Consider the following 12,339-nt stretch of genomic DNA (forward strand, 5'->3'; position numbering starts at 1 on the left):
ATAGACCAGTTAGCCTAACATCGGTAGTGGGGAAAATGCTAGAGTCAGTTATTAAAGATGTGATAGCATCACATTTGGAAAGTGGTGAAATCATCGGACAAAGTCAGCATGGATTTATGAAAAGCAAATCATGCCGGACGAATCTTATAGAATTTTTCGAGGATGTAACTAGTAGAGTGGATAAGGGAGAACCAGTCGATGTGTTATATCTGGACTTTCAGAAGGCCTTCGACAAGGTCCCACATAGGAGATTTGGATACAAACTTAAAGCACACGGTATTGGGGGTTCACTGTTGAGGTGGATAGAGAATTGGTTGGCGGACAGGAAGCAAAGAGTAGAAATAAACGGGTCCTTTTCGGAATGGCAGGCAGTGACTAGTGGGGTACCGCAAGCCTCAGTGCTGGGACCCCAGTTATTTACAATATATATTAATGATTCGGACGAGGGAATTGAATGCAACATCTCTAAGTTTGCGGATGACACGAAGCTGGGTGGCAGTGTTAGCTGCGAGGAGGATGCTAGGAGGCTGCAGAGTGACTTGGATAGATTAGGAGAATGGGCAAATGCATGGCAGATGCAATATAATGTGGATAAATGTGAGGTTATCCACTTTGGCGGCAAGAACAGGAAAGCAGAGTATTACCTGAATGGTGGCCAATTAGGAAAAGGGGAGATGCAACGTGATCTGGGTGTCATGGTGCCACAGTCATTGAAAGCAAGCGTACAGGTGCAGCAGGCAGTGAAGAAAGCGAATGGTATGTTAGTATTCATAGCAAGAGGATTTGAGTATAGGAGCAGGGAGGTTCTGCTGCAGTTGTACAGGGCCTTGGTGAGACCGCACCTGGAGTATTGTGTACAGTTTTGGTCTCCTAATCTGAGGAAAGACATTCTAGCCTTAGAGGGAGTACAGAGAAGGTTCACCAGATTGATCCCTGGGATGACAGGACTTTCATATGAAGAAAGACTGGATAGACTAGGCTTGTACTCGCTGGAATTTAGAAGACTGAGGGGGGATCTTATTAAAACATATAAAATTCTTAAGGGGTTGGAGAGGCTAGATGCGGGAAGATTGTTCCCAATGTTGGGGAAGTCCAGAACCAGGGGTCACAGCTTAAGGATAAGGGGGAAGTCTTTTAGGACCGAGATGAGAAAACATTTCTTCACACAGAGAGTGGTGAGTCTGTAGAATTCTCTGCCACAGAAGGTAGTTGAGGCCAGTTCATTGGCTATATTTAAGAGGGAGTTAGATGTGGCCCTTATGGCTAAAGGGGTCAGGGAGTATGGAGAGAAGGCAGGTACAGGTTACTGAGCTGGATGATCAGCCATGATCATATTGAATGGCGATGCAGGCTCAAAGGGCCGAATGGCCTACTCCTGCACCTATTTTCTATGTTTCTATCCTTTAACCATTATTTAAATGTCAAGGAATACAAATACACATACACCACTAATATTCTTTTTCCCGGCAACTGGTGGTGTGGTCTGGCTCCTCCTTTAATCGGGAATAAGTCACAAGAGCGCACTTGAAATCCTACCCCCTGAAAATGTGGCACCTAGGCCAGGTGAGGCTGCTGATCTCTACCTCATCGGGACTTCCATGCCGGTCATCGGGTCAAATTTTCCCTCAGCAGCTGGGGCTCTGGAACTCATGCCAGGCGTGAGCCGGCATGTCCGTTCTCATGGGGGACTTCTATGGCTGATCGGCGGGTCAATTTTGCCTCCTCTTTGGACGGGATTCTGGAGCTTCGGCCCAGCTGGAACTGGCAGATCTGTTCCATAGCTGAGTTCTGAGGCCGACCGTGAGCTGGTATTTTTGCACCTAGGCAAAATCAGTACCTTTCGACTCCTCTCGGACCTCTAATCTGGCAAAACGGATAATCCAGAAAGGCTCTGGAACGAAGGCTGCTGGAAAATCTTTATGTCCCGATTTGTTCAAGGTGTTCAGTCACTCCATCCTTATTTAACAATCTCAGCAATAGAAGCAATGTTTTTCTGATCCATACTTTTCCAGTTTACTTAGTTCACTGGAACAATAGCAATACATCCTAAATATTTTTTTCTGCCCACTTTATTTGGACTAGAAACCATCCGTTTCTGGGAGCTTGACGCATTTAATTTCCACCTCAAGGTTGTTACTTTGCTTAGATAGTTGTTATTTTGCTTATTACCTTCAGTGATTTGATCAGGCTGCCCCATGGCACTTTCCTTCCCTAATATAATTCCAAAGGGCTTGATCACTCACGGTATTAGCATGCTGTGGATTATTTTTTAAAGTTTAATTGGTTAGATCTGTGTTCACAAGCTATTAAATGACTTAAGTATTATATCTCCTTTCACCTCCCTTCCAAGATATCCCAAAGTTTTCACCCAATGAAGTAATGGTTGAAATTGTGATTTTTTTTTAGATGGTTTAATATAATTTAGTCTCCAAGCTTAATCTGGTTCATTACTCATTACACCCAATCTGGCCCTCCCTTCTTGTTTCTGAGAAATAATGCTGCAACAAAATACCTAACCACGCAACTAATCATTATCTTCTGCTGTGAACCACCCAGCCCACTCCAATCTATACTTTCCCAGCTCCTGGAATAGAAACAAGCCCTCTTGTCCAAACATTAAAGGATTTATTAGTGATATAAAAATGCTTCCATGTTTCTATGTACAGGAACCTGGTCAGATCTGTTCTCAAATGTGATTTGTGAGGTGAGTGAGCAGTCAGTGATTACAATGGCATGAGAGATCCATCAAGAACTGACCCAGATATTTTCAATTTTTACTTCAATTCATCCGACTTCATCCTTGCAGACTTGCTCTCTGGCTGTTGTCAGCGACTGTACACACTATTCTTGTTCAGTACACACAGTTTTTTCACATCTTCTGTCAAGTTGATGAAGACACAATAGACAAAATGTATATCTGTGGCACTAATTCTGTGAGTTCCTCTCGTGAACATGTGCCCGTCATTTACATAGAAACATGGAAACATAGAAAATAGGAGTAGGCCATTCGGCCCTTCGAGCCAGCACCATCATTCATTGTGATCATGGCTGATCATCCACAATCAGTAACCCGTGCCTGCCTTCTCCCCATATCCCTTGATTTCACTAGCCCCTAGAGCTCTATCTAACTCTCTCTTAAATTCATCTAGTGATTTGGCCGCCATTGCCCTTTGTGGCGGAGAATTCCACAAATTCACAACTCTCTGGGTGAAAAAGTTCCTTCTCACCTCAGTTTTAAATGGCCTCCCCTTTATTCTAAGACTGTGGCCCCTGGTTCTGGACTCCCCCAACATTGGGAACATTTTTCCTGCAACATTTTCCTACATTAGCTTGTCCAGTCAAGGACAGCATAAAAATAAAAGAGAAGAAGTATAACATAGCACAGAAGAGCGGGAAGCCAGAGGATTGGGACTCGTTTAAAGAGCAACAAAAGATAACTGAAAAGGCAATATGGGGAGAAAAGATAAGGTACGAAGGTAAGCTAGCCAATAATATAATGGAGGATAGTAAAAGCTTCTTTAGGTACGTGAAGAGACAAACAATCTCCCAGATATTCTAGTGGCCAGAGATCCTAGGGTGATGGAGCAACTGAAGGAAATTCCTATTAGGCAGGAAATGATGTTGGGTAGACTGATGGGACTGAAGGCTGATAAATCCCCAGGGCCTGATGGTCTGCATCCCAGGGTACTTAAGGAGGTGGCTCTAGAAATCATGGACGGATTGATGATTATTTTCCAATGTTCTATAGATGCAGGATCAGTTCCTGTGGATTGGAGGGTAGCTAATGTTATCCCACTTTTTAAGAAAGGAGGGAGAGAAAAAACAGGAAAATATAGACCAGTTAGTCTGACATGGGTGGTGGGGAAGATGCTGGAGTCAATTCCCTTCGTAAATCGTGCTTGACTAATCTTCTGGAATTTTTTGAGGATGTAACTAGGAAAATGGACAGGGGAGAACCGGTGGATGTAGTGTACCTTGATTTTCAGAAAGCCTTCGACAAGGTCCCACATAGGAGATTAGTGGGCAAAATTAGAGCACATGGTATTGGGGGTAGGGTACTGACATGGATAGAAAATTAGTTGGCAGACAGAAAGCAAAGAGTGGGGATAAATGGGTCCCTTTCAGAATGGCAGGCAGTGACTAGTGGGGTACCGCAAGGCTCGGTGCTGGGACCACAGCTATTTACAATATACATTAATGACTTGGATGAAGGGATTAAAAGTAACATTAGCAAATTTGCAGATGACGCAAAGCTGGGTGGCAGTGTGAACTGTGAGGAAGATGCTATGAGGTTGCAGGGTGACTTGGACAGGTTGTGTGTGGGCGGATGCTTAGGCAGAGGCAGTTTAATGTGGATAAATGTGAGGTTATCCACTTTGGTAGTAAGAACAGGAAGGCAGATTATTATCTGAATGGTGTCAAGTTAGGAAAAGGGGAAGTACAACGAGACCTGAGTGTCCTAGTGCATCAGTCACTGAAAGGAAGCATGCAGGTACAGCAGGCAGGGCTTTCATAACAAGGGGAGTTGAGTATAGGAGCAAAGAGGTCCTTCTGCAGTTGTACAGGGCCCCAGTGAGACCACACCTGGAGTACTGTGTGCAAATTTGGTCTCCAAACTTGAGGAAGGACATTCTTGTTATTGAAGGAGTGCAGCGTAGGTTCACGAGGTTAATTCCCGGAATGGCGGGACTGTCGTACGTTGAAAGACTGCAGCGACTGGGCTTGTATACTCTGGAATTTAGGAGGATGAGAGGGGATCTTATTGAAACATATAAGATCATTAAGGGATTGGACACGCTAGAGGATGGAAACATGTTCCCGATGTTGGGGTAGTCCCGAACCAGGGGCCACCGTTTAAGAATAAGGGGTAGGCCATTTAGAATGGAGATGAGGAAGAACGTTTTCACTCAGAGAGTTGTGAAGCTGTGGAATTCTCTGCCTCAGAAGGCAGTGGAGGCCAATTCTCTGGATGCTTTCAAGAGAGAGTTAGATAGAGCTCTTAATGATAGCAGAGTCAGGGGATATGGGGAGAAGGCAGGAACGTGGTACTGATTGTGCATGATCAGCCATGATCACGGTGAATGACGGTGCTGGCTTGAAAGGCTGAATGGCCTACTGCACCTATTGTCTATTGTCAGTCCTTTTATAATTTTATGTCTCTATAAGATCCCCTCTCATCCTCCTAAACTCCAGTGAATACAAGCCTAGTCTTTTCATTCTTTCCTCATACGACAGACCCGCTATCCCAGGGCCCGATACAACTGCAGAAGAACCTCTTTACTCCTATACTGAAATCCTCTCGTTATGAAGGCCAACATGCCATTAGCTTTCTTCATTGACTGCTCTACCTGCACGCCAACTTTCAGTGACTGGTTTACAAGGACACCCAGGACTCGCTGCACCTCCCCCATGACACCATTGAGATAATAATCTGCCTCCTTGTTTTTGCTGCCAAAGTGGATAACCTCACATTTATCTACATTATACTGCATCTGCTATGCATCTGCCATGCATCTGCCCACTCACTCAACCTGTCCAGGTCACTGCAACCTCCTAACATTCTCTTCGCAGTTCACACTGCCACCCAGCTTTGTGTCTTCTGCAAACTTGCTAGTGTAACTTCCAAATCATTAATATATATGGTAAATAGTTGCGGCCCCAACACCGAGCCTCGCGGCACTCCACTCGCCACTGCCTGCCATTCTGAAAAGGACCCGTTTACTCCTACATTTTGCTTCCTGTCTGCCAACCAATTCTCTATCCATGTCAACACTCTACCCCCAATACCGAGCTCTAATTTTGCTCACCAATCTCCCGTGTGAGACCTTATCAAAAGATTTATGAAAGTCTAGATACACTACATCCACTGGCTCTCCTTCAAAGACGTGTGTTAATGTATGTATGTTAATTGGTCTCTGTAAATTGTCTGTAGTGTGGATGGAGTGGATGTACCAGTGGGATAATGTAGAACTAATATGAATGGGTGAACGATAGTCAGCGCGAGCACATTTCTGTGCTGTATCTGTCAATCGATAAACCCCGCGTGATTGTGTATCCTTTTTCTCAAAATCTATACTCCAGTTGAAATGAATGATAGATGTTATTCAGCCTTGAAAGATGTTATTCAGCCTTGGGAGAAGTTGAGCATAGAAGCTGAGAAGCTGGTTCCTCCAAATAGTGAGCCAAATACAAAGACACTTTCAGGAGTCTGAATTGGGGTGAATTGTAAGGAGTAGGTTAAGGAGCAATCGGTTTATACAAAAAAAAATTGCTTTATACACCTTTGAAAAAGTGTTCAAGACTTTATTGTTACAAATATTTAAGGCTGTAATCATTTTGTTTTGCACACATTGAATTAAAGGGGATGGGGATATGGCAGGGAAGTGAACTAAAGATTACGTATGATTTAGTTTAACGGAATAAATGCAAGAGAGTATATGGCTTGCTGATACTTTGTAAAGTTTTTATTAATAAATGTTCTTTGTTTTCTGCTAAAGATGGGTGGAAGAGGATCCCAAGGAGATTTTACATTCTGCTTTTGAATGTATTGAGAAGACATGTGACAAACTGAAGCAACTTGGCATAGATATTTCCAGTGTGAAAGGTATAAATACTTCTTAAATCTTATCAATAAGCACCGTAAAGTGTGATCTCCTGACGTTTGAGAAAAGTTATTGCTCCCAGAGATTGCCAAGGGAAGTGAAGTATTCAAGAAATTTGTGCAATGAAAATTATATTGCAATAAAAAAACACATTTATTCAATTCTGCCTTTTGAGAAACAGTAACGAAGGTAAACGTAGTCATCTGAGGCACATCTGTTAAAAGCTCAGTTGTGAAATGTCTTTGATTACCAAAATGCATACATTTCAGTGAGATTTTTTCCAAAAATAAACTTTATGCAGAATAAAAATATAGAATAAAATATAGAATAAAAACAAGAGCATTGCAAAACGTCTTGAGACATTCTCAATGTATACATTAATTAGTGTCGTATTCAGCAGTGTTCGCAACTATCCTCAAACCAAGCAGCCTTGCCACTCCTGGGGTGATATCCATTCCTGTGCTGGGAGCGTGTCCCCACTGGACTCTGCCCCTCAATGTCCTGCAGCAGTTGGACCCTAAACGGTGTTGCAGTACAAATGCTCAAGATAAATACACTTTTGGCAATGGTGTTGTAGAATCTCCGTTGTGTACTTGTACAGTAAGTGCGTTTAAATTGATATTGGTTATCCGTTGCCAAAAGGTCTGCCATTGCCACCTGTTGTTGCTTCTTTGTCTTGATTAGCAGATGATCAGAACCATTCTTGAAATTGAGAAATTAGAATTATGATCGTTAGTAGTAAAATCAAATACAGTGTCACAGAGAATGGATTTGTTAAGGGTGATCAAGCAGAGGAAGCAACAGATAGAAGTAAAGAAAACATTTTGAAATCTCAGGATGACAATGTCTACAGATGGGATAATTGTAATAGACACACACTTTTTTAGTTTGTACTTCATCATGTTATGGTGATGGTTTTAATTTTCACAAACTTGTGGAAGGCAAAATGTATAAAAAGCAAAAGCTATTAACAACCAGACTGTATTAAAGACTTTTTACTCTAAGTCCGTTTTTGAATTGATTACGAAAAAGCATATTGGATTGAGCCATTTATCAGTCGATCACCAGCATCTATTAATAATCTAACGGTGATGAAAAAGTTCTAAGTTTTAGTAAGACTAACTGCAAAGAGACAAGAAATTAATTGACTACAGTAAACTGTCTTGAAGTCAATAGATAAATAGATGAACAGTAAGAAATATTTACAAAAGCACCCCAAAGGTAAAAATGCTTTGCTTTTGTTGGCTTCAATTATTTAGTTACACAGATTCAATATTCACAGAGTCAATATTACTCCCAAAAGGAGGTCATGTTGAGGAGTTGGCTGCGCCTAACGGCTGCGGCTCTCTGGCAGTCTGTTTGTCTTTTTTTCTTTTTTTTGTTTGTGTCGGTGTTGGGATGGTTTTTGTTTCTGTTTTTGGCTGTGTATGTGTGGGGGGGGGGTGGGTGTGTTGGGGGGGGTGGGGCGGGGGAAACCTTTCTTTTATTAGGTCTCTTCCCCGGGGCGCAGCTCGCCCGCGGGGCCTTCCATCTCCCGGCGCGGCTCGGCCGCTGGACTTAACATCGCCGGCGCGGCTCGGCCGCGGGACGTTTCAGTGCCCGGTGCGGCTCGGCTGCGGGACTTAACATCGCCGGCGCGGCTCGGCCGCGGGACGTTTCAGTGCCCGGTGCGGCTCGGCTGCGGGACTTAACATCGCCGGCGCGGCTCGGCCGCGGGACGTTTCAGTGCCCGGTGCGGCTCGGCCGCTGGACTTAACATCGCCGGCTCGGCTGCGGGACGTTTCAGTGCCCGGTGCGGCTCGGCCGCGGGACGTTTCGGTGCCCGGTGCGGCTCGGCCGCTGGACTTAACATCGCCCGGTGCGGCCGCGGGACGTTTCAGTGCCCGGGGCGGCTCGGCCGGGGGGCCTTCCATCCCCTTGCGGGGGCTGTGCGTGTCGGTTGCCTCGGTAGGGGTCGAGCAGTCTGTCCGTGGGTGCGGGGGGAGGAGAGGGGAAGTTTTGTTGCCTCCATCACAGTGAGGGGGTGTTTGGAGTCACTGTGATGGATGTTTGTGTTGGGGTCGTGTGTCCTGTGTTCTTTTCTTTTTTTGCTGTGACTGCTGAAATTTCGTTCGGTGTTGTGCCGAGTGACAATAAAGTTTTGTTATGTTATGTTATGTTATGTTATGTTATGTTATGTGGTCCCCATTGACTGTAGAGGAAAATTGAATATTACCCGAAGGAGAGGACAATGAACACTTTGAAAAGCAGCAAAAGAGAACTAATTACAGGGCAAGGATTGTAAAATGTCTAACAAATGTGTTGTGAAAGAGAAACACAAATGGCATTAAGGTGCTGATAAAGACAGATAAATGTAATGCTACAAAAAGATAATATAGTTTTGCTTGACTTGTTGGATTTGTACTTCTGTCTCTTAATTATGGAAACGTTGGCCAATGATGGCCAGACGTTGGCAATTTTACATAGAAGCATAGAAACATAGAAAATAGGTGCTGGAGGAGGCCATTTGGCCCTTCGATTCAATAGACAATAGGTGCAGGAGGAGGCCATTCGGCCCTTCGAGCCAGCACCGCCATTCAATGTGATCATGGCTGATCATTCTCAATCAGTACCCCGTTCCTGCCTTCTCCCCAAACCCCCTGACTCCGCTATCCTTAAGAGCTCTATCTAGCTCTCTCTTGAATGCGTTCAGAGAATTGGCCTCCACTGCCTTCTGAGGCAGAGAATTCCACAGATTCACAACTCTCTGACTGAAAAAGTTTTTCCTCATCTCAGTTCTAAATGGCCTACCCCTTATTCTTAAACTGTGGCCCCTTGTTCTGGACTCCCCCAACATTGGGAACATGTTTCCTGCCTCCCCTTAATAATATTATACGTTTCGATAAGATCTCCTCTCATCCTTCTAAATTCCAGTGTATACAAGCCTAGTCGCTCCAGTCTTTCAACATATGACAGTCCCGCCATTCCGGGAATTAACCTAGTAAACCTACGCTGCCCGCCCTCAATAGCAAGAATATCCCTCAAATTTGGAGACCAAAACTGTACACAGTACTCCAGGTGCGGTCTCACTAGGTTCCTGTACAACTGCAGAAGGACTTCTTTGCTCCTATACTCAACTCCTCTTGTTATGAAGGCCAACATTCCATTGGCTTTCTTCACTGCCTGCTGTACCTGCATGCTTCCTTTCAGTGACTGATGCACTAGGACACCCAGATCTCGTTGTACGTCCCATGTTCCTAACTTGACACCATTCAGATAATACTCTGCCTTCCTATTCTTACCACCAAAGTGGATAACCTCACACTTATCCACATTAAACTGCATCTGCCATGCATCCGCCCACTCACACAACCTGTCCAAGTCACCCTGCAACCTCATAGCATCTTCCTCACAGTTCACACTACCACCCAGCTTTGTATCATCTGCAAATTTGCTAATGGTTTTAATCCCTTCATCCAAGTCATTAATGTATATTGTAAATAGCTGCGGTGCCAGCACTGAGCCTTGCGGTACCCCACTAGTTACTGCCTGCCATTCTGAAAGGGACCCATTTATCCCCACTCTTTGCTTTCTGTCTGTCAACCAATTTTCTATCCATGTCATTACCCAATACCATGTGCTCTAATTTTGCCCACTAATCTCCTATGTGGAACCTTGTCGAAGACTTTCTGAAAGTCATGGTACACCACATCCACCGGCTCTCCCCTGTCAATTTTCCTAGTTACATCCTCAAAGAATTCCAGAAGATTAGTCAAGCATGATTTCCCCTTCGTAAATCCATGCTGACTCGGAACAATCCTGTTACTACTATCCAAATGCTCCGCAATTTCGTCTTTTACAATTGACTCCAGCATCTTCCCCACCACTGATGTCAGACTAACTGGTCTATAATTTCCCGTTTTCTCTCTCCCTCCTTTCTTAAAAAGTGGGACAACATTAGCTACCCTCCAATCCACAGGAACTGATCCTGAATCTATAGAACATTGGAAAATGATCACCAATGCATCCACAATTTCTAGCGCCACCTCCTTAAGTACTACCCAACACCATTTCCTGCTTAATGTGGATTTCCTTCAGTTCCTCCGTCACCCTAGGATCTCTGGCCACTAGAACATCTGGATTCATTTTGATCATGGCTGATCATCTACAATCAGTAACCTGTGCCTGCCTTCTCTCCATATCCCTTGATTCCACTAGCCCCTAGAGCACTATCTAACTCTCTTTTCAATTCATCCAGTAAATTGGCCTCCACTGCCTTCTGTGGCGGAGAATTCCACAAATTCACAACTCTCTGGGTGAGCTCAGGGAGGACAGAAACCTCCCGTGGAGCAGAAGGGCAAAAGCTCGCTTGATCTTGATTTTCAGTATGAAAAAGTTTCTTCTCATCTCAGTTTTAAATGGCCTCTCCTTTATTCTTAGTCTGTGTCCCCTGGTTCTGGACTCCCCCAACGCTGGGAACATTTTTCCTGCATCTAGCTTGTCTAGTCCTTTTATAATGTTATACGTCTCTATAAGATCCCCTCTCATCCTTCTAAACTTCAGTGAATACAAGCCTAGTCTTTCCAATCTTTCCTCATATGACAGTCCCTCCAACCCAGGAATTAACCTCTTGAACCTACGCTGCACTGCATCAATAGCAAGGATGTCCTTCCTCAAATTAGGAGACCAAAACTGCACACAATACTCCAGATGTGGTCTCACCAAGGCCCTATACAACTGCAGAAGGACTTCTTTGCTCCTGTACTCAAATCCTCTCGTTATGAAGGCCAACATGCCATTAGCTTTCTTTACTGCCTGCTGTACCTGCACGCTTACTTTCAGTGACTGGTGTACAAGGAGACCAAGGTCTCGTTGCACTTTCCCTTTACCTAATCTGACACCATTGAGATAATAATCTGCATCCTTTGTTTTGCCGCCAAAGTGGATAACCTCACATTTATCTACATTATACTGCATCCGCCACGCGTCTGCCCACTCACTCAACCTGTCCAAGTCACCCTGCAACCTCCTAACATCCTCTTCGCAGTACACACTGCCACCTAGCTTTGTGTCATCTGCAAACCTGCTGGTGTTAATTCCATCATCCAAATCATTAATATATATTGTAAATAGTTGTGGCCCCAACACTGAGCCTTGCGACACTCCACTCTCCGCTGCCTGCCATTCTGAAAATGACCCATTTATTCCTACTCTTTGCTTCCAGTCTGCCAACCAATTCTCTATCCATGTCAGTACCCTACCCCCAATACCATGTGCTCTAATTTTGCTCACCAACCTCCCGTGTGGTACCTTATCAAAGGCTTTCTGAAAGTCTAGATACACTACATCCACTGTTTTTTTTAGATTTAGATTTAGAGATACAGCGCGGAAACAGGCCCTTCGGCCCACCGGGTCCACGCCGCCCAGCGATCCCCGCACATTAACACTATCCTACACACACTAGGGACAATATTTTTAACATTTGCCCAGCCAATTAACCTACATACCTGTACGTCTTTGGAGTGTGGTAGGAAACCGAAGATTTCGGAGAAAACCCACGCAGGTCACGGGGAGAACGTACAAACTCCATACAGACGGCGCCCGTAGTCAGGATCGAAAACCTGAGTCTCTGGCGCTGCATTCGTTGTAAGGCAGCAACTCTACCGCTGCGCCACCGTGCCGCTCTGGTTCTCCTTCATCCATTTTACTTGTCACATCCTCAAAACATTCCAGTAGATTAGTCAAGCAGGATTTCCCC

General features: G+C 44.5%; 1 protein-coding gene across 2 annotated transcripts in view; it reads left to right on the plus strand.

Annotated features, from left to right (window-relative positions):
* Positions 1–12,339, plus strand: part of LOC144598651 (glycerol kinase) — a 94,321-nt gene that overhangs the window by 24,072 nt on the left and 57,910 nt on the right. For both annotated transcript variants that reach the window (XM_078408859.1, XM_078408861.1), the window contains one exon: positions 6,498–6,604. In XM_078408859.1, coding sequence (XP_078264985.1) covers positions 6,498–6,604 — 107 coding nt within the window. The remainder of the gene's footprint in view (positions 1–6,497; positions 6,605–12,339) is intronic.

The sequence above is a fragment of the Rhinoraja longicauda genome, chromosome 12 (genome assembly GCF_053455715.1).
Source record: "Rhinoraja longicauda isolate Sanriku21f chromosome 12, sRhiLon1.1, whole genome shotgun sequence".
Classification (NCBI taxonomy): domain Eukaryota; kingdom Metazoa; phylum Chordata; class Chondrichthyes; order Rajiformes; family Arhynchobatidae; genus Rhinoraja; species Rhinoraja longicauda.